We start from the raw sequence: 21214 nt of genomic DNA, 5'->3' as shown, positions 1-21214 counted from the left end.
CTGGCTCCGGTGCTCGCACTGACTTCGTGCACCTCCTGCCTCGCAGGCACGTTACCGGAAGGAGCAGACGCTGCTGCGGCAGCTGCCGTGCATCCCGCTGGTGGAGAACCTGCTGAAGGACGGGACGGACGGCTGCGCGCTGGCCGCCCTCATCCACTTCTACTGCCCCGGCGTCGTCAGGCTGGAGGGTGAGCGCCCGGACGCTGCGGGGCGTGGGGTGGGGGGAGACGGCGGGACATGGGGACGCGGGCAGTGGTGACAGCGCACGGCTTCCACCAGCACAGGTGGCAGCAGGGGAGGCATGCTGGCTCCCAGTCTGTGTCGTGGCCGCCCCGTCTCTGAGTGAGTGTGAGTGTGTGAGTGTGAGTGAGTGTGTGTGTGTGAAGCAGACGCACGTGCGTGTGTGTGTGTGCACTGAGTCACTAAGCGGGATCTGAAATGTGTGTTTCCAAATCAACCCCAAGTCATCACCTTGCTCTCTTCCTGTTTGAAGATATTTGTTTGAAAGAAACCATGTCTTTGGCTGACAGCCTGTACAACCTGCAGCTGGTCCAGGAGTTCTGCCAGGAGCACCTGACCCAGTGCTGCCACTTCTCGCTGGAGGACATGCTCTACGCCGCCGCCTCCATCAAGGTGCGTCCTCCCTCCCCCTCCTCCCTCCTTGCGAGCCACAGATGAGCTCTTCTATCAGCCAGGGGACCTTTGGAAAAATCAGCTTGTGAATTTCCTGCTTATTTTATGTTTTTTGACCGCGGTGAGCTGCGGGCATCTTTGACCGCGTAAAGCTGGCCTGGAACTCAGCCTAGTGTCCATCTGCTAGCCTCATGTTCGAAGGCTGGCCCCTGCCGTGTTATCAGAGTAGAAATTAGGAATGTCGCAGCCATATGTATCTCATAAACGCCTTTACTGGAATTTGCCTGTTGAAAAATCCAAGTGCTGCCGGGCCGGCGTGGCTCAGTGGTTGAGCGTCGACCTACAAACCAGGAGGTCATGGTTCGATTTCCGGTCAGGGCACAGGCCTGGGTTGCGGGCTCCGTCCCCAGTGTGGGGCGTGCAGGAGGTGGCCGGTCCATGATTCTCTCTCATCGCGCAGAGCGGGCCGGATCCAGGTGGATCAGCCACACTTGAAGGAGATCGCTGTCCACGGGGGCGTGGGTCGCTTCCCGTGTCCTTTGCTAAAGTGTTGGAACCACAGCTCTGACTTGACTTGAATGTTTCCCGACTCAGGAAGCGGCTTGGCCCGTGGTCCTGGCCCCTCCCTGTCCGTCACTGCAGCCTGCCCTGTGTGGCGAGGCGCCCTCCCCTCTGGTGGCAGTGTGACTGGGGGAGGGGCTCTAATTCATTCGCCGGCACAGAGCGGGAGAGGGTAGTTCCTGGAGGTGAAGAGCGGAAACAGGCCGTCCCACTAGGGACCCGTGTGCACGTCGCCCAGAGCTGAGCTGTCGGCAGGAAGGAGTGGAGGTGCTTTACTGACGCACACAGCTCTGCAAGGCACTGGGTGAAAAGAGCAGGAGCACACGTCACCCACGGCAGGATGTCATTACATACTGAAAAGCCTTCTGCAGTGCGTTTACAGCTACACACGCGTGTGGATGCACGAGCCAGGCCTATGGGAACAAACAGCCTGTTCCCTGGAGGGGGAGTCACCGCGCCCTCTCCCATTGGTCTTGCACACTGTGCTTCTGTGGGTTGTGTGAGAGCCTCACTGCAGCCACGGGACCGTCGTAAGAGAGAGAGAAGAGCTTGAGATGAGATGCATTTGGTGGCACAGGCGTTCCTGTTTAACCATCTTAAATTCAGACAGAAATGTGAGCTGTGGTTACGGGACACTTACCCGTACTCTGCTGACCCCTGGCGGCCACACGCAGTACAACGCCACGAGGACAGTGGCCTTGCCAGGCGCTCCGAGGGCTTCCCTGCTTTCAGACGTGATGGACATAGAACATGGTGTAGGTGTGAGGTGTGCGCATGACCCAGCGCAGCATGAGCCACGCCTAGCACGGCGCAGTCACCGTCTCTCCCTCTCCCTCCCCCAGAGCAACTACCTGGTGTTCATGGCCGAGCTCTTCTGGTGGTTCGAGGTGGTGAAGCCGTCCTTCGTCCAGCCCCGCGTCCTTCGTGCACAGGGAGGTACGGTCCCGCCGAGTGCGCCGCGCACCAGCAGGACGGACAGGGCAGCCCTCGCGGCCCCTCTGTCCCTTCAGGGTCAGCGTTGACCTTGATGAGTGCTGAGTTCTCAGTCAGAGCCCCCGGATGCTCCGTGCGAGGCCTGATGTCAGAGAGAACAAAGTGGAGGCAGCGGCTGTGAATGTGCAGCCTGACGTTGCGGGGCTGTGAGCTCTCGCCGTCGGTCGCTTTCTTCTCTTTGCCTCGTTCACCCCCATCCCCAGCTCTTGTCCCCGTGAGATTCTGAGTTTTCAACATTGTTACCAGAATCCACTCCAGTTATGGCTTCTTGGCTTTAGTCTGCCATTTGAATTTCTCATTAGACCATAGAAAGGTGTGTGTGTGTGTGTGTGTGTGTGTGGTTACTATAGTACCATGTTCTAATGATCGCACTTAATAACAACTGTAAGAAATAAAGGCCCGGCCAGTGTGGCTCAGTGGTTGAGCCTTGACCTATGAGCTAGGAGGTCAGGGTTCGATTCCTAGTCAGGGCACAGGCGCAGGTTGTGGGCTGGATCCCCAGTAGGGGGCGTGCAGGGGGCAGCCCGTCAATGATTCATCGTTAATGTTCCTGTCTCTCCCTCTCTGAAGTCAGTAAATATTTTTTTAAGAAGATAGCTTTAAATATACTATGATTTCTCTGTGAGTTATAAGGGAAATTGAGATTAAATTTAAAGTTGTTGTGGCCTAGGATTCTTGAAATGATGTTGGGAATGTGCTGCCTACGTATGCAATGCTGAGGGTTTTCATCTTTGTCACAGCTGAGCCTGCAGTGCAGGCCCCGGACGCCCGCGCAAGCACCTTGGACAGCTCCCAGGGCCCCGAGAGGTAGGCCTCCCCGTTTACTAACACAACGACATTGCACTCGAGTTTCACCATGTCAGTTGGACTTTGAACTGAATAAGCTTTAATTAGCTTCCCTTAGAAGCCTGTCCTAAGTGTATCTAAGTTTGGTTGGTCTACAACCTTATATTGGTCATATTGGTCTCAGGTGTACAGTATAGTGATTCAGCGTTTTTATACCTTACAGTGTGATCACCCCACCCTTCTAGTGATCACTTGTCAACGAGTAAACATATCACAATACGCTTGACTATCTTCCCCTTCACGTTTCTCCCCCCACCCCCAGTCCCCTCCCTTCTGACAAGCGTCCCCGTGGCCTCTGTTTCTAGGAGTCTGCTTTTGTTTGTTTATTCATTTGTCTTGTTTTTAGATTCCATGTGTAAGGGAAGCCATGTGGTGTCTGTCTTTCTCTGCCTGAGCTGTGCACTTACTGCTGACTTGGTCACTGAGCTGAGAGAGTGGGTTGGAGAGAGTTCTAGAAGCCACTGCACCCTGTCGCCCAGCTCATTCCCAACAGATCGGGGTGGAGATGCCAACTGTTAGGAGGCCCCGCGGGGGCTGCCAGCCTCCACGGGCTCATCACACCTGCAGTTCTTACAGATTTAGGTTCCACCCAGATAGTTCAAACCAAGCACTTTCATTTAACCTTTTCATTTCTATGTGTAAAAAGAAAATAATGTTCCTATCTTCTCTGTCAAGGACACTGAGATGTAGATGGAAGTATTTCAGGTTCTTTGGTTAAAATACAAAATATGTAGAAGTGCATATAATCACGGCTGTTCTTTGGTTTAAGCAACGTACTGTTTCCTCTGTTTACTGTTCATTAGGAGGGAGGGTCAGGGGCGGTGTTGTCTGGGTCTCAGCGTTCTGTGTACAGTTTACGGAAAAGCGGAAGCACACGGTGACGTTGTAACACTGGCTGTAACGTTGTCTCGCGTTTGCATTGCAGCGCGGAAGGAGATGCGTTCCCACACCCTCATCACTTGCCTTCCAGACACTCACGCCCCCAGCCTCCTTCTTCAGCCTCAGGTAACAGACTTGGAAAAGCCGAGGAAATGCCACTTCAGTCGGTTAACTGCGAGGTGGTTGAGAGTAAATGTAAACGAACACACACACCCAGTTTTGTGAAATCTGGTAAATTACTGTAAGTTTAAATTTTTTACATGATTGCAATGACTTTTTTTTTTTTTTTCATTTGAAGGGGGAATCAGAAGGTCTTCGTCTATGTCTTACGTTGATGGCTTCATAGGGACATGGCCCAAGGAGAAAAGGTAAGCGGAGAATCCTGTCAGTCTGTTCGCATGACCAGGAAATGCCAGCTCTCTCTCGGTCTCTTCTGCTGTTGGGCAGATCGCAGTATACCTTTCCTTAGTGCCTGTGGGCAGGTGATCGATGGAGGGGCTGCGTGTAGAAGTCGCCCAGGGCCCTCACCGTACCTTGAGGACAATGTGATGGAGAAGCAGGGTACCACACCCATGGATTCAACCAACTGTGGGTTGAAAATATTCGGGGGGGTGGGTAGGGGAGTTACACTGTTGCTGACGTGTCCTGTGTAGTCAGGCCTGTGAGTGAATCTGTGCTGAACATGTACAGACTCTCACCATCATTCCCGAAACGATACAGTGCAACAGTCACAGCATTTACATCCATCGGGGACTCAGGTCTCTACGGAGACGGAGACGATGTGACGTGCACAGGAGGGTGAGGGTCACCGCAAACACTACTGTTTATGGGGGGACTTGAGCTTCCTCCATGTGGTCCCCGCGGGGGCGTCCGGGAGCGACCCCCGCAGATGCCGAGGGAAGGCTGTGGTTGTACAGAATCGTTCGGTGACATCAAGCCGTTTCTTTTCTGGGATGATTTAAGGGTTTTCTCTTTGAATTTTTTAGATCATCGGTGCACGGAGTTTCATTCGATATTTCTTTTGATAAAGAAAACACGGTGCCGAGAAGCGCCCTGAACCGAGGCCTCCCTCGCTCTGTCAGCAACGAAGGCCTTTCTCTGAACAACAACCGAGCAGCTAAAACCACGAGGAAGAGCCTGTCCTTCAAGCCCGTCAACGGGGAGGGGGAGGCAGGAAGCATCGAGGAGGAGCTGAGCACAGACCCCCGCGGAGGCTTCCCGACCTACGTGCCCCACCCCCCGCACAAGCTCAGCTCCAGCGAGAACACCCGCTACCAGCTCCCCAACGGCGCCCTGCAGCCCGGGCTCCCCCTGGACGAGCTGGGCAACCAGGTGGAGACGCCGAGCATCGAGGAGGCGCTGCAGATCATCCACGACACGGAGCAGCGCCCCCTCGCGCCCCCGCCCGGCCACGTCGCCAATGGCTTCTTCCTGCACAGCCAGGACCTGAGCCCCCTGAACGCCAACCTGCAGCTGCGCCCGCCCAGCCCTGACCGCCTGACCGACACCAAAGGTGCCTTGAGCCCCGTGACCGACGACACCGAGGTGGACACCGGCATCCACGTGCCGTCGGAGGACCTGCCGGGCACGGTGGACGAGGACTCGTCGCTGCGGGACTACACCGTCAGCCTGGACTCCGACATGGACGACGCCCCCAAGTTCCTGCAGGACTACGACCTGCGCCCCGGCAGCGCGCGCGAGGCCCCCAGCCCCTGCCCCAGCACCGTGAGCACCCGCTCCCAGCCCGGCAGCAGCGCCTCCTCCAGCTCCGGCGTCAAGATGACCAGCTTTGCCGAGCAGAAGTTCCGGAAGCTGAACCACACGGATGGCAAGAGCAGTGGGAGCAGCTCTCAGAAGACCACGCCCGAGGGCTCGGAGCTGAACATCCCGCACGTGGTGGCCTGGGCACAGAGCCCGGAGGACGCGGGCCCGCCCGGCCGGGACAGCACGCAGCTGCTGGCCTCAGAGGTGCTGCAGCTGCACATGCGGCTGGAGGAGAAGCGGCGCGCCATCGAGGCCCAGAAGAAGAAGGTGGAGGCCGCCTTCACCCGGCAGCGGCAGAAGATGGGCAGGACGGCCTTCCTCACGGTGGTGAAGAAGAGGGGGGACGGGGGCGCCCCGCTGCGGGAGGAAGCGGCCGGGGCGGAGGACGAGAAGGTGTTCAGCGAGCGGGCGCCGGAGCGGGAGCTGCCCAGGGCCAGCGGGCAGCGGAGCAAGTCTCTGGCGGACATCAAGGAGGGCCTGGAGGGCGCCCCCGCCCCGTGGCCCACGTCGCCCACGGACCCTGAGCGGCCCTGGGGGGCGGCGAGCCCCTGCGAGGAGCCGGCGCCCGAGGGCGAGGTGCTGGAGTACACGCGCTCCATCGAGAAGCTGAACGCCTCGCTGCACTTCCTGCAGCAGGAGATGCAGCGCCTGTCGCAGCAGCAGGAGGCGCTGATGCGGATGCGGGACCGCCAGTCCTGGGTGATCTCGCCGCCCCAGCCCGCTCCCCACAGGCCGGCCCGTGACCCCCGGCCCGCCCGGCCGGGCCCGTCCCCCGAGCCCCCGCGGCCCGCCCACCCGTCCCCGCAGCCCATCCACAGGAAGAGCGCGTCCTTCTCCATCAAGACCCCGCGGGCCCCGCGGCCCAACGAGCTGAAGATCGCGCCCCTGAACCGCACGCTGACGCCGCCCCGCTCGGTGGACAGCCTCCCGCGGCTGCGGCGGTTCTCCCCCAGCCAGGTGCCCATCCAGACGCGCTCCTTCGTGTGCTTCGGGGACGACGGGGAGCCGCAGCTGCGGGAGCCCAAGCCCGGGAAGGACGGCGCGGACCCCCCGGAGGCCTCGGAGCAGCCCGCGCGGCCCCCGGGGGAGGCAGGGAAGCCCGTGGAGTCCAGCGTGTCTGAGGTGCTGGCCCAGCCCGTGACGGAGACCGTGTGCCTGACCCCCAGCGCGGACCCGCCCGGCTGGCCCGCGGAGCCTGCTCCCCGGCCGGCCTTCCCGCCCGCCGCCCCCAAAAACGTCAGCCTCATCGAGGTGTCCCTCTCGGACTTGAAGCCCCCAGAGAAGGCCGACGTGTCTGTGGAGAACGAGGACGGGGACAGTGACAGAGAGCAGCTCGATGACGAGCAGAAAGTGTGCTGCGGGTTCTTCTTCAAGGTACGCCCGGGGGCGGCGGGGGGGAGCTCTTTAGTGGATGTGCTTCTTCCAGGAGCAGCCCCGTGGTCCCAGCCCACCAGCTCCCAGCCCCAGCACAGGCCTGCTCCCCCAGGGCACTGCAGCACATGCAACCCACTGATTTCTAGAACATTCTCGTCACGGTGCTCACGGTCATGACGCACATGGGTCCTCGTGTACATGATCACAGTGCACACGGTCACGGTGCACATGGTCACGGTGCACATGGTCACGGTGCACACGGTCACGGTGCTCACGGTCACGGTGCACACGGTCCTCATGCACACGGTCACGGTGCACACGGTCACGGTGCTCACGGTCACGGTGCACACGGTCCTCGTGCACACAGTCCTCATGCACACGGTCACGGTGCACATGGTCACGGTGCACACGGTCCTCGTGCACACAGTCCTCATGCACACGGTTACGGTGCACATCTGGAGGTGCTGACCTTGCGCCTCTGCCTCCCTCACTTACACGTGAGCTGTCAGTCCGGCCGGGTGGCTGAGTGGTTGAGCGTCGACCTGTGAACCAGGAGGTCAGGGTTCGATTCCCGGTCAGGGCACATGCCCGGGTTGCAGGCTCGATCCCCAGTGTGGAGCCTGCCCTTCCTCAGGGCCCCCCGCTAATCCAGAGCCCCCACCTGGAAGGGCAGCGGCGCTTTCTTTTGGGTGTGACCTTGGGAGCTGCTGTCAGGGCTGTGACGTGCGGTTCTCTGTGGAGCGTGTGTTTAAAGCCGTTTACATGCCGCTTTCAGCACTGGGGACACCTCCCCACTCGAGTTATTTATTTGGATCCAGAAAAGCACACTCAGCCCTTCCTTTCCTTTTCCTGGTTGGTTGGTCTTTGCTAACTTCCCAGGTTTAGAAACAAGTCTGTGTCCTTTGTTACTTGAAAGAATGCAGCGTTTTCATTCATTTCTTCCCTCCAAACGCCTGGAACATTCCGTGGATGGGTGGGGTGGGAATGAGGTTGAGCCGGTATTTCCGATTTTCAGTTATAAGAATTGAAGTTGAGAACATCGGTCCCTAACGCCTCTCCCTGTTTTCAACGAAATGTGTTCTCAGGACGACCAGAAGGCCGAGGACGACATGGCGCTGAAGCGGGCGGCGCTGCTGGAGAAGCGGCTGCGGCGGGAGAAGGAGACGCAGCTCCGCAAGCAGCAGCTGGAGGCCGAGATGGAGCACAGGAAGGAGGAGACGAGGTGAGGGCGGCCGGGGGGAGGGACAGGTGAGGGGGGACAGGTGAGGAGGGACAGGTGTGGAGGGGGCAGGTGAGGAGGGACAGGTGTGGAGGGGACAGGAAGGAGGAGACGAGGTGAGGGCGGCTGCGGGGAGGGACAGGTGAGGAGGGGACAGGTGAGGGCTGGCTTCTCAACCGAGTTCCCCTAGTAGCTGTTAGACTCTTGTCGTGTATGGACAACTGAATTAATGCTGATTTTGGTGATTTTTAGAAGCTGATTTGTTTTCCCAAAGGATTACTTGCTTGTGTATTTTCACCCTAAGTTGGAGGCGTCAGAGTAAAGTTTTCCAGAAACCACAATAATTTTAAACAACTTCACTGGCCCTGGCCGGTGGGTCAGTGGTTAGAGCATCGTCCTGATGCACCGTGGTTGGGGTCCAACCCCCGGTCAGGGCACACACAGGAGTCAGCCAATGAATGCGTGGATGAGTGGAGCCACAAATCGATGTTTCACTCACTTTCTCCCTTCCTCTCTCTCTGAAAGATAAAATAACTTGACTGGGTTTTACACACACACACACTTTTTTAAATGGCATATTTACGTAGATCTTAATGACCTAAATTATCTGAAGTATATATATATATTTTACCTCAAGTATATCTTAAGGGACCATCCCCCCACGTTGCTGAAACAGAACTATTCCACCTTCCCCCCTCGCTCTCCCGCGTCTCTCCTCTGTGTTGCCGAGTAAGAACTGGAGCCGCTTGGTTTCTTAGGCGGAAGACGGAGGAGGAACGGCAGAAGAAGGAGGACGAGAGGGCGCGCAGGGAGTTCATCCGCCAGGAGTACCTGAGGCGCAAGCAGCTGAAGCTCATGGAGGACATGGACACGGTGATCAAGCCCCGTCCTCCCACCGCCAAGCAGAAAAAGCAGCGCCCCAAGTCCATGCACAGAGACCACGTGGAGCCCCCCAAGACCCCCACCCAGGGCCCTCCAGGTAACTGGGTGTTGCGAGGTCTGTCCATGAAACGCCAGCCTGTTGTCATAGTCACGTGTCTGCACGGCGCTCCGCTAGACCCGACCCGTCCGAGTTCTCACACCCCCCTGTCTGGGGGCCAGAGCGAGCAGGACGGCTTAGGTGGCTCGCGTGGCTGCTGTGTGCATGCGTGTGGGTCCTGTGTGCATGTGTGTTTGTCATGTGTGTGTCCTGTGTGCATCCATGTGGTCCCGTGTGTCCCAGGTGCATGTTTGTCCCGTGTACACGTGTGCTCGTAAACCATGCGTGATGCTGACCTGTTGGCTCTGCCCGGTGTGACCCCCGCATTACTCGCCCACTTTCCTCCTGTGAGTCCAGGGGCCCCGTCCTGACCTGGGGTGTCCGGCCCAGGTCGTGCGGGGAGTGTGGGACCGAGCCCCGGCTCCTCTCACAGACGGGGTTGCAGCCCCAGCTCATGCTTTTAGCGGTGGGAGGACGTGTCTTTTTACAAATGCAACGTGCACGCTCACTTTTAAAACGATGTTTGTTTTGGTGCAACTAAAAACCATGGAACGTCGTAGAGAATTCCCAGCGACTCCACAACGGAGGGAAAATAGCACGGCGGCCTCTTCCGGCCCATGACACAGGGTTCCCGTCTTGGCTAAAATCAGTCAGTTAATTTCACCGGGAACGAGACAGTCCTGGGTGCCTTTTATTCTGCTTGTTCATTTTCTTTTCTCTCATGATCAGCCCCTCGTGTTGCACGTTCCTCCTGAACGACCCCTAACAGCAGCGAGCCTGGGCTTTTCTGGTAAACAGGCTCCTCCCTCCTTTCCAGGGAGCGGTGCCTGGCCGAGGCCAGCGCTGTGTGGAGAGGGAGCAGAACGGGGAGGACCGGCTCCCTTCCCACAGGCCGCGAGGGCGAGCGAGCAGACGCCTCCTGCTGCTGGGAGGGCGGCTGCTCTCACTCAGGTCACAGCTTCATTGTGTCTTTCAGTCTCTAGCCTCTCCCTGGCGTCGCTGACCACGGGCGACAGCGAGAGCATGCAGTCCGGCAAGAGGACGCCCAGGTAATCTACCCGTCAGTCTGTCTGTCCGTCCGTCCGTCCGACTGTCCGAGGGAGGGCTCCCATCTCTCAGGATGAAGTCGTCCTGGCCGCTAGCTCTCAGGCTTCGCTCACTAGGATAGAGCGGTTAGGACGTGTGTACAGAGGGTCTGTTTACCTTTCAGCGAACAGAGCCTAGAACTAGTGACATTGATAAGACACTTATAAGCTACAGACGTCAGCAGTGATCGCTGACGGGGTCGTGGCAAAGCCACGGGCGGTGGAACCGAAAGGCGCCAGCCTCGAGCTGTTTCCTGCCAAACACAAAGTGTCCCCCCGGGGTCGGCCCAGAGCAGCTGCCGAGGGCACAGGGCTCCCCTGCCCTCTCCCCGTCACCTTATTCCCAACCCCCAGAGCAGCTGCCGAGGGCACAGGGCTCCCCTGCCCTCTCCCCGTCACCTTATTCCCAACCCCCAGAGCAGCTGCCGAGGGCACAGGGCTCCCCTGCCCTCTCCCCGTCACCTTATTCCCAACCCCCAGAGCAGCAGGCCTCGTGCCGTCAGCCTCGGGGTAGCCATCCTGTTGTGAGTGGCGTCTCCACAGGGAGCCGTTCACTCCCTCGGTGGTGCCCACGGGTGCTCTGCCGGGGCCCTGGGAGGCAGGCCCAGCGCGCGTGCTCTCAGTCGCTGGGTGGTGGCGGTGGAGCGCTCACGGGTCCCTCTGGCCCACGCCCTCCTTGTGTCTGGGACGTAACCGTGTGGTCCTTGCTTCAGGTCGGAGTCCGTGGAGGGCTTCCTGTCCCCGAGCCGCTGCGGCAGTCGGAACGGAGAGAAGGACTGGGAGAACGCGTCCACCACGTCCTCGGTGGCCTCGGGGACAGAGTACACAGGTGGGCGCGGCTGTGCCCTTCACGGGCCGAGAGGACAGACTCCACGCGGAGCTTCCGGCTCATCCGGTCCAAATGCAGAGGCTCTGGCCGAGCCTGTGGGTGCAGGGGTCAGTCTCAGGCTGCAGGTCCGATCGGGCGGGCGGGACTGGGCCAGATGAGCTGAGACAAATCTCCGAGTGAAACTGCATCCTCTGGCCGTTTCTGGGCTGTAATTGGGCCAAAAGACGTCAGTCTGTAGGACTGTGCGGCTTTAAAACCATTCATCGGGCCAGGCGGGCACACAGCGCACGTGTCCCTCGGGCCCTCCCAGCCCCGGGCCGTGTAGGCGCCGCTGGGACCCAGGCTTCACGGGTGGGGTAACGGAGCGGGAGGAAGAGAGCAGGGAGGGGTGTGGCCGCTGGCAGGTGAGGGGAAGGCACCGTCCAGGTGGGACCTGCAGTGGAGTTGGAGCTGCCGCCGCCCCCGTGCGTGGGACCCGGTGCCCAGGGCCGGGAGCGCCTGTGTGGGGCCGGTGGTCTGGCCGGGGTGCCGTGGGAGCGCTGATGGCACCTCCGCCTTGGGAAGGTCACTTACTGTCGTGACATCCTCCCGCAGGACCAAAGCTCTACAAGGAGCCCAGCGCCAAGTCCAACAAGCACATCATCCAGAACGCGCTGGCGCACTGCTGCCTGGCGGGCAAGGTGAACGAGGGCCAGAAGAAGCGGATCCTCGAGGTGAGCGGGCGCCTCGCGGGCCGCAGCGGGAGGACGGGCGCCTCCCGGCTCCATCGAAGGCACAGCCTCCTGGCTCTCACCTCCCACACCGAAGGCCCGTGACTGCACGTGACCGCACGTGACCGCGAGGCTGTGTGCACCGCACGTGGGCCCCGCACGGCGGGGACGGTCGGAAAGTACAGTTTGTTGCCCAGATCCACTCAGTCGTGCTCATGAACGCAGGTCACGTCGGTTCCAGATGCAGCCGCTCTGTGAGGAGACCAGGCCGGGGCGGGGTGGGTAGGGGGGCGGCTCCTGAGACAGGACTGGCCGCTCTGCGAGGCATCATCCATGCAGCCAGCAGCGCCCCAGCGTGAGGTGGTGGCACCGCCTCGCTCTTGTAGCAGGCGTGGTGCTCTGGCTTTTAAGAATTTATATTTGATTGAATGTCATCAGATTTGACTAAGAAACACCCTGCAGTTACTGAGCGGCGTGTGCGAGGGTTTTCACTGTGTCGTGTGCGGCTTGTTCTGCAGGAAATGGAGAAGTCGGATGCGAACAACTTCCTGATCCTGTTCCGGGACTCGGGCTGTCAGTTCCGGTCTCTGTACACCTACTGTCCGGAGACGGAGGACATCGCCAAGCTGACCGGGATCGGCCCCAAGTCCATCAGCAAGAAGATGATCGAGGGCCTTTACAAGTACAACTCCGACAGGAAGCAGTTCAGCCACATTCCAGCGAAGACGCTGTCGGCCAGCGTGGACGCCATCACCATCCACAGCCACCTGTGGCAGAGCAAGCGGCCCGTGACGCCCAAGAAGCTGCTGCCCACGAAGGCGTAGGGTCGGGGTTCCCTCCAGGACGTTCGTGGGGACCGCCACCGCCTCCTGCCCGGGGAGCCTCCCCGATCGCCAGCGCACTCGTGTTCGCTGCACTGGGCGCGGCTGCTGCCGGCGGCTGGCGCTCCACCGGGCGGGGGCGGGTTCTCCTCGCCGGTGGTGCCCGTGGTGACGGACGCCGGGTCAGGTGGAGGGCGTGGCCGCACCGGCGCTGGCCAGGGGCACGGAGCCCGCCTCACACTGTTGGACTGAAGGGGAAGACGGCGAGGGTACAGAATATGGGTTTATCTGTTGCTTTTTTAACACTTTCCATGTACGTGCTTGTCCTCATGTTTATTTTGATGCCTTTCTCTCCGTGGGGTTTATTCCGAGGTCCCTGTGTTGTGTCCCGTGGGGGTCACGGGGGGAGGTGGCCGCGCAGGCCGCCCGCCTTCCTGTGACGCGCGGGGCCCTGGTGTTGGTCTGACGGGACCTCGTGTTTCCTGGTGTCGGAACGTCGGAGCCGCAGTAAGCGTGCCGGCCTGTGTTTCTCACTCACTAGTATTAACGTCTCGGCTCGCGGGGGTATGGGAGGTGCTGGGGTTCGAGGAGCCCCGGGAGCTCAGCCAGGAGCACGTTGCGGGTTAATCAGTGTTGTCTGCTTTCCGCCCGAGGGCCGGTCGCCTGAGCTGGGGCGGGAGCGACTCTTTTCCTCATTTTATTTATAACTGACATCCAAACTCTATTAGAACTTACACATGTACAAAGGGCTACACTTTAATTTTAAAACAGCTTCCATGACTTTGCTTACGTTGAGTTTTTCTTCTCCTGTATCCCATCCGAGAGGGCGGCTCAGAGCGAGCGCACACGTGCCGTGGGCGGGCTGTCCCCGGACGGCCTGTGCCGGGCTCCTGGGAGCCTCGTTCTCAGGAAGATGCGGGCGATCGTGGGACCGGGCTTGGTGGGTGCGGCAGCCGTGGGCCTTGGGGAGCCTAGGGGAGCGTCAGCGTGTCAGACAGGAGGGCAGAGGCTCACGGGCACGCGTTTCTCACTGAGTCGTTAGAGAGTCGCTGGCATCTCCTGTGATGCACGTTCTTACTTGGAGAGACAGGAGGGACGGATGTCGGCTGGGGCTTTCCCGTCGTCCCAGGCCCTTCGGGCATCGGCGCCTCTGAGTTCCCGACGTTCTCAATGCTGTCGCTATCGTCCTGTAATTTATGTCCTTATATTTATGTATATTTGTTAAAACTGTAAAAAATTCACAGATTTTTTCCCAGTATCTGTGCAAGATGTATGTGTAGCTCAAACTACTCGTGACCTGCTGTCTGCATGTGAGAGGGGCCGTGTGGCTCTCGTGTTGTAAGTGGATACACGCCGTGTGTAACATGCGCATTAAAACGGGGAAACGCACGCGTTACGGTTCAGTCTGTCACGTTAGGGGACGGGTATCAAATGGCGTTTAGATTAAGGCTGGCTTAAAAAGGAGTAAATAAACCGAATTAAGATGTGGCAAATAGTCACCAAAAAGAGAATTAGTGAGCATCGTACGTAACTACATTTGGTCTTTTTTTTTTAAACATATTTTTATTGGTTTCAGAGAGGAAGGGAGAGGGAGAGAGAAACAGCATGGATCGGCTGCCTCCTGCAGGCCCCGCACTGGGGATGGAGCCCGCAACCTGGGCATGTGCCCTGACCGGGAATCGAACCCAGGACCCTTTGGTCTGCAGGCCGACGCTCTATCCACGGAGCCAAGCCGGCCGGGGCTACGTTTGGTCACTTAAACCAGGCCTGGCTTCTGCAGCGTCTTCCTCATGTCGCCAGGACATTACATTTCCAACAACTGGACGTAGGTCCATGGGGGCAGAGTCACGGCCAACAGCCGCCCGCTGGCCCCCCGTGTGCGTGGGTCCCGCAGCCGCTGCCTCTAAAGGTAGCATGTGATGTCGCCGCAACAGCCCGCCACCCTCAGTGCAGCATCTGCTTCCTTAACGGTGCAGCCGTTTTTAAAAATCACGTCTGAAGGGTTCGATGCAGATCATGGGCTCGTCGGTCCTGGGGGTTCCCAGCGACCCGCTGGCTGACACTCACCGAGGTCAGGCGCCCGCGACGATCACTCAGGTGCACCTGCCGTGCTCCGGAGCCTTCTGCCCTCGCGGCCCGGGGGTGGGGGGGGCTGTCAGGGTGTCCTCTGGCCCCTGAGAGCCGGGCCAGCCCTTCCGGGGACTTCCTGGCGCCGCCCACCTGCCCACAGGCGCACGGCCCCGCACAGTGTGGCTCTCCTCGCCCGAATAAACGCATGGCACCCGAGACCTGTGTCCTGAGTGAGATGTGGGGTCTGTCATTGACACTATCTGGACTTAGGTGAACTCGTAGTTCTCCCGTCTCAACCTGCCAGCCACCAGCCGTGTGTGTGTGTATGTGTGTATGTGTGTTGTGTGTGTGTGTGTGTGTGTGTGTGTGTGAGGCACACCATGGGAGAGCCGTGGGCGTCCTGGTCGAGGAGCGACCCCAGACGGGAGGGGTGCGTCCTTGCCAAGCAGATCCTGGGCCTTTATGTCTGGGACCCCTTAGCGCCGACCCTGAGGGGCTGGCTCTCCTGCACAGGCCTTGGTGCCACCGGCTCCTGCCCGCCAGGGGCCACGAGGGGGTGGGGGCCGGTGAGGTCCCGAGGCCACACAGCTGCAGCCCCGGCTTTCACTCTGAGTCACCCGGGGGCAGTGCTCACGTCGCAGACCCTCCCTTCCCCTCCCAGCGCCTGTGCGGTGGCTGCCAGGGTCTGAAAGAAATGAGTGTCTGCAACATATCCACGGCCTCGGGCACCTAGGGCGGGACCCTCCCCTGGTGCCCACCAGGCCTTCACACACACACACAGATACACGCATGTGGATGCACAGGCACAGCCGCCACCTGCCGCGGGCTGTGTGGTCTGCGGGAAACCCCATCATGGTGGCCGCTCGGTCACAATGGCTCCCCGCCCCCAGGTCAGTGTTTCCCCCGAGAGAGAGTGGCCCCATGAGGGGCGGTGGCTTTGCAAGGCCTGCCTCACGCTCGGGCCCCAGTCACTGTCCACCAACAGCAACTGAATTGGCAGCCGTCTGTCTGTCCTTCAGCCCGGGACCCCAGGCCTGGTGAACTGTGCGACTCCTAAGCCACTGGCCAACCACCCACTGTGTGCAGAGAAAGCGACCACCCACTGTGTGCAGAGGAAAGCGACCGCCCACTGTGTGCAGAGGAAACCTGTCCTGGAGGCGGGAGCAACGGGACAGGGTCACTGAGCCGCCCTCTGTGATGCCAGCCAAGGCCCCGGGCCCCTGCAGAGCCCAGGGAGCCAGCATCGCTGGGCCCCACCCAGACCCCGCCCAGGACTGGGCTCCCAGGGCGGCTGCACCCTCACAGCACCCACCAGGCAGATGTGGAAACGGGCCGGTTATGAAGCTGATGTGAAGCCAGACTGGTCACTACTGTTCTGACGCAGACACGGGGCCTACAGACACAAGGGCACAGCGGGGGCGGTTCCCAGGATCGCTTGAACTTTTATTTGTCCGTGGCCGTTGCTAGTCAGTGTTACTTGATGTCAGTTTCCAGTACAGTATGTGCTTTGCATTGAATGGTCCTGGGAAAATTCGAGAGAAACCTGGAAAGAAGAAAGACTGCACTCTAGGGAGACGGGGGAGCTGGCAGGCTTGTTTTCTAACAAGAACAGAAGTGACTGCTTCTAGATCAGCAAAGAGGAAGGAACATTTCTAACCTCGGAAACTGCTGAGAGCAACAAACGGGGCTACGTGACAATGGAAACCTAAAGACGGTGAAAACGGCTGAGAAAAAAGCCAGGGAAATATCCGAACCCAATGGGGCCCTGATTTAGCCTCAACAGTGAGCTCACACACACGGACAGTAACACATGGTCACGCCAGACAGACGTGTGGAGGGCGCGATGAGACGCGAGAGTGACTGAGTGTGCAGAGACTCGAGCTCGCTGTGTTGGAAGAAATGCAAATTAAAGCAAGGTGCCCTTTGCGTTACCCATAAAAGTGGGGAAGCAGGCTCTACCGGTGGACATGCCCAGCGAGATGGGTCGAGCCCAGGACCCAGACAAAACCACACGGTGACCAATCGCTGCCCCTCTCCGGCCCTGGGAGTTCCATAGCCTTCGACCTTCACCAGGGCACTTACTCCGTGAAAATAGCACCAAAGAAGAAGAAAAAACACAGTCCCACGTACAGTTATTTCACACATGTTTCCACAACAGCAAAAAAAATACTGGGCAAACCTCAGTGTGGAAAATTAAGGCCTTAGAAAATTCAGCAACCCAAAGGAATGTGCGGTGATGTGGCTTCTGCCTTCTAATCACGCGTGTGACTGACACAGCGAAGTAAAAACCAAACAGGCCCAACAGACTGGGTGGCTCAGTGGTTGAGGGTTGACCTAGGAACCAGGAGGTCACAGTTCGATTCCTGGTCAGGGCACATGCCCCGGTTTCAGGCTCCATCTCCAGCGTGAGGCGTGCAGGAGGCAGCCGATCGATGATTCTGTCTCATCATGGATGTTTCTCTCTCTCCCTCTCCCTTCCTCTCTGAAATCAATAAAAATCTCTCTATATATATTTTTTAATATATTTTATTGATTTTTTACAGAGAGGAAGGGAGAGGGATAGAGAGTTAGAAACATTGATGAGAGAGAAACATCGATTCAGCTGCCTCCTGCACACTCCCTCCTGGGTAGGTGCCCGCATCCAAGATACATGCCCTGGACCGGAATCGAACCTGGGACCCTTGAGTCCGCAGGCTGACGCTCTATCCGCTGAGCCAAACCGGTTAGGGCAAAATCTATATTTTTTTAAATTGGAGGGGAGAGTTGTAAGAGCCCACGAAGGGGCGGAAGTAAAACAAACCTACCCTGAAAGCAGTCCAGGCCAGGCCTCGGCTGCCCGTGTCTGGGGTGTGTCTGCCTCACGCTCCTGCCAATCACCCTGATGGACAGAGAAGCCCGGAGGCTGAGGGAGGACCCTCCCCTTTGGCTTTGTTGACCCCTGACAGCAGGTGGCCAGGCATCTCGGAAAGGGGATGAGTGTCTCTCGATTGATTTGCTCCTCCTCCTGTGGGGAAGGGAGGAAGCGGGCCTGGGTCCCTGGGCCCGGGCTGGGCGCCCGCCCGGGGAGGCCAGGCCCAGAGCGGAGGCCCCAGCGCTGGCCTCTGCTGCTTCCTGCCGCCAGACAGGTTCCGAAAGGCCCTGGGGCCCAGGCCCTGCAGAGAGAAACCCCGTGTGCTCTGGGCCACCGACTTCCCTTGGGTGCGAGACCACAGCCCAGGAAGCAAGAGTCTCTGTGTTTTTAATAAACAAGCTATTTCCACTCCCACCCCCGCCCAGGCCCCGCTCGGCCGCTCGCCCATCTTCTCCTTCCCCTGGCGTTCGTCTCTCCGTCTCAGAATCCCTGGCGCTTTGGGGGCCCCGGGCAGAGGGTGCCCAAGGGGGGTGACGTCCAGGGGCTCTGGCCTGGCAAGCGGGCAGGGCCTGATGCCATCAGGGGAAGGAGGCTCGGCCCCCAGGCCACCAGGATGTGGGTGCCACTCCCAGCACCTGTGGGATCAGACATCAGGGCAACGTCTCCGCATCCCCCAGCCCTCAGATTCCCACCCCCTGGGGTGTGGGGGGCAGCAGGGGAAACCCAAGCCCGGGGGCTGGAGCATCCTGGAGGGAGGAGCAGACACCCCGTGGTCCCCGGCCTCCTCTCTCGCTGCCTTTGTCCGTCTGTAACAGGCCCGGAGAGGACCCCCTGGACACACGCAGTTCCCGGGGGTTCGCGTGGGCCACAGGGACCCCGGGCTGCCATCTTCGCCCCCAGAGCAGTCCTGGCTCGAGGCCCAGCTGGATGAGGACAACACCTGCCTCTCAGACTCTCGGAAGGGCCCTGGTTTCAATCATAAATGGCTCAGCAGTTCAGCGTCAACCTGTGAACCAGGAGGTCACGGTTCGATTCCCGGTCAGGGCACAGGCCCGGGTTGTCGGCCTGGGTAGGGGGGCGTGCAGGAGGCAGGCGATCAGTGATTCTCTCTCCTCATGGATGCTTCCCCTTTCCTTTCTTCTGCGTTCAGACTTTTACCCAGCATCTCAGGAAGAGGGAGGGAGGTCTGCGGTGAGGAGGAAGGAGCAGGAGCAGGTCTATTCAAGAGATAAAGTGCAACATTGTTGCCGGCTCAGCAGAGAGCAGCCAGGGCCCGCCTGGGTGCACCTTGGGGACTGAGTACCTGGATGTCACCCGGTCCCCCGAGGTCCGGACCACAGAGAGGCCTGGCTACGTGTCGAATGCACCTGAGAGCTCTGGGGGCCGGCCAGTCCCTGGGTGGGAGGCAGGTCCCCAAGGGCAGGCTCCCCACCGGCCCAGCCTCCCTGCAGGACGGTGGATGGGCGCAGGCGAGGCTCCATCCCCAAGCCCCAGGCCAACCTCATGCGGATCTGTCTCCGCACCTGCCCACCCAGCAGCCGGGAGCCTGGGGGGCTCCAGGGAACCCCCGCTCTTGCACCCCGACATCAGGCGGCTCCCCGGGGCGGCCAGGCGGGTCTCCCAGCCCGGAGGACTTTTCCTCCACGGACCCAGCAATGAAGTTTCCATTCCTGGCCCGGGGCCACCATCTGCAGCGGGGGAGCTGCCCCACCCCGACACCCTCCTCCCCTCCTCCACCACCACCTTCCTGCCCACCCATCCCCTGGGCCCGGGAGGCAGGAAGGGAGGTGCTGGGCACCCACAGAACTGCCGCCACCGCCACCTGCGCCCGCGCTGCGTCCCGGGTGCGCACAGGCCGTGGCCCCGCCATGCCTCCCACCGCGCCGCCCTGGAGCCCCAGCCCGACGACGACGGCGCCCTGGGAGTACTCGGGATCCGGGTCCGGGTGGGGCGCCCTGGACGAGGAGCTGGCGCTGTGCGCGGCCGGGGAGCTGCCCCACGAGCGCGCCGTGGTCCCCGCGCTCTACCTGGCGGCCTGCGCCCTGGGCCTGCTGGGCAACGGGCTGGTGCTGCGGCTGGGGGCCCGGCGCGGCCCGCGGCGGCTGGCGGACACCTTCGCGTGGCATCTGGCGGCCGCCGACCTGGGCCTGGTGCTCACGCTGCCGCTCTGGGCCGCGGCGGCGGCGGGGGGCGGCCGCTGGCCCTTCGGCCGCGCGCTCTGCAAGCTCAGCAGCTTCGCCGTGGCCGCCTCGCGCTGCGCGGGCGCCCTGCTGCTGGCCGGCCTGGCCGCCGACCGCTACGTGGCCGTGGTGCGCCCGGTCGGGGCGCGGCCGCTGCGCTCCCCGCGGTGCGCGCGCTCCCTGTGCCGGGGCGTCTGGGCCGCGGCGCTGCTGGTCGGGCTGCCCGCCCTGGTCTCCCGGGACCTGCAGCCGCGGCCGGACGGCGCGGGCAGCCAGTGCGGGGAGCGGCCCTCCGACGCCTGGCAGGCGCTCGGGCTGGGGCTGCTGCTGCTGACCTGCGCGCTGCCGCTGGGCGCCTCCCTCTTCTGCTACTGCCGCCTCGCGAGCCGCCTGCGCCGGGCCCCGCGCCTGGGCCGCATCCCCGCCGCCCCGCTGCGCATCATCTGCGCCGTCGAGGGCGCCTTCGTGGGCTCCTGGCTGCCCTTCTGCGCCCTGCGCGCCGCCCTGCACCTGGCGCATCTCCAGACGCTGCCGCTGCCCTGCCCGCTGCTGCGGGTGCTGCGCTGGGGCCTGGCCCTCGCCACCTGCCTCGTCTTCGGCCACGGCTGCGCCAACCCGCTCATCTACCTCCTGCTGGACCGCTCCTTCCGCGCCCGGGCCTGGCGCCTGGCGCGCGGGCTCAGCTCCGCGTCCTCGCGCTCCGGGGACCCCAGCGCCGACGGGCGGGGCGCGGCCGACAGCGGGGGACGAGCGCGGACGGAGAGCCGGACCCTGGCCCCAGCCCCGCGGAGGGCCCGGGAGGCGGCCGGATCCCCGGCGCGTCTCCTCTGCTGGTAGCGGGCCCCTCCGCGGGCACCGGGGGACCGGGTCTTCCCCGCCGCCGTCGTCGGCTTCTCCAAACCTCAGCGCTTCCTGAACGCCCCCCTCCCCAGCCCGGCTGCCGGCCCAGCGCTCCCTCCGCGCAGTGCGCGCCTGGGCGAAGGCTCTCTGGTCCCTTCAAGATCCCGTGAAGCCAGCGGACAGCAGCGGGGACACCCGCAGGCTCGCCAGGCACAGGAGAGGGGAGTGGGCTCCCCGCGGCACCCCGGAGTTTCCAACGCAGATCCCCAAAGCCACTGCCTTCAGCTGCAGCTTCTCTGGCCCCGACGACAGCCACCGTCTCCGAAGAAACACAGCAGACCTCGCGCCTCTCCAAAACCTCCCGCCGGTGGGAACCAGCCGCCCTTGAGCGTCATTTCTGGCGACTGGGCCGCGTCATGAGTCACCATCGATTCAGATTCTCGCTTTCAAAGTTCACCAAAGCCCTGGGAACCGGCCCGGCGCCTGCCGCCCGGTGTATTCGCCCCCGGGGATGGGATTCCCCGCTCCCGGGGCCGCGGGACTCACCTGGAAGCCACCTGGCCCTTCCCTGGGACCCGGG

At 61.2% G+C, this 21214-nt stretch overlaps 2 protein-coding genes across 3 annotated transcripts in view; both read left to right on the top strand.

Moving 5' to 3' along the window:
* CAMSAP2 (calmodulin regulated spectrin associated protein family member 2) overlaps positions 1-14979 on the top strand; it is a 34300-nt gene extending 19321 nt beyond the window's left edge. For both annotated transcript variants that reach the window (XM_070401411.1, XM_070401410.1), the window contains 13 exons: positions 47-188; positions 494-633; positions 2037-2130; positions 2928-2994; positions 3959-4038; positions 4211-4280; positions 4899-7050; positions 8136-8272; positions 9028-9248; positions 10225-10297; positions 11047-11162; positions 11757-11875; positions 12391-14979. In XM_070401411.1, coding sequence (XP_070257512.1) covers positions 47-188; positions 494-633; positions 2037-2130; positions 2928-2994; positions 3959-4038; positions 4211-4280; positions 4899-7050; positions 8136-8272; positions 9028-9248; positions 10225-10297; positions 11047-11162; positions 11757-11875; positions 12391-12696 — 3717 coding nt within the window. In that variant the 3' untranslated portion in view covers positions 12697-14979. The remainder of the gene's footprint in view (positions 1-46; positions 189-493; positions 634-2036; positions 2131-2927; positions 2995-3958; positions 4039-4210; positions 4281-4898; positions 7051-8135; positions 8273-9027; positions 9249-10224; positions 10298-11046; positions 11163-11756; positions 11876-12390) is intronic.
* Positions 14980-19482: 4503 nt separating this feature from the next.
* GPR25 (G protein-coupled receptor 25) lies at positions 19483-20631 on the top strand. The gene has a single exon (XM_070401457.1). It carries the CDS (start codon positions 19483-19485, stop codon positions 20629-20631), a length of 1149 nt encoding a protein of 382 aa, XP_070257558.1.
* The last annotated feature ends 583 nt before the right edge of the window (positions 20632-21214 follow it).

Source organism: Myotis yumanensis, unplaced genomic scaffold (genome assembly GCF_028538775.1).
Source record: "Myotis yumanensis isolate MYYU_CA2020_CCGP unplaced genomic scaffold, mMyoYum1.0.hap1 SCAF_22, whole genome shotgun sequence".
NCBI lineage: Eukaryota > Metazoa > Chordata > Mammalia > Chiroptera > Vespertilionidae > Myotis > Myotis yumanensis.
Note: the sequence above shows the minus strand (reverse complement) of the source record. Positions and strands in the feature narration are given on the sequence as shown.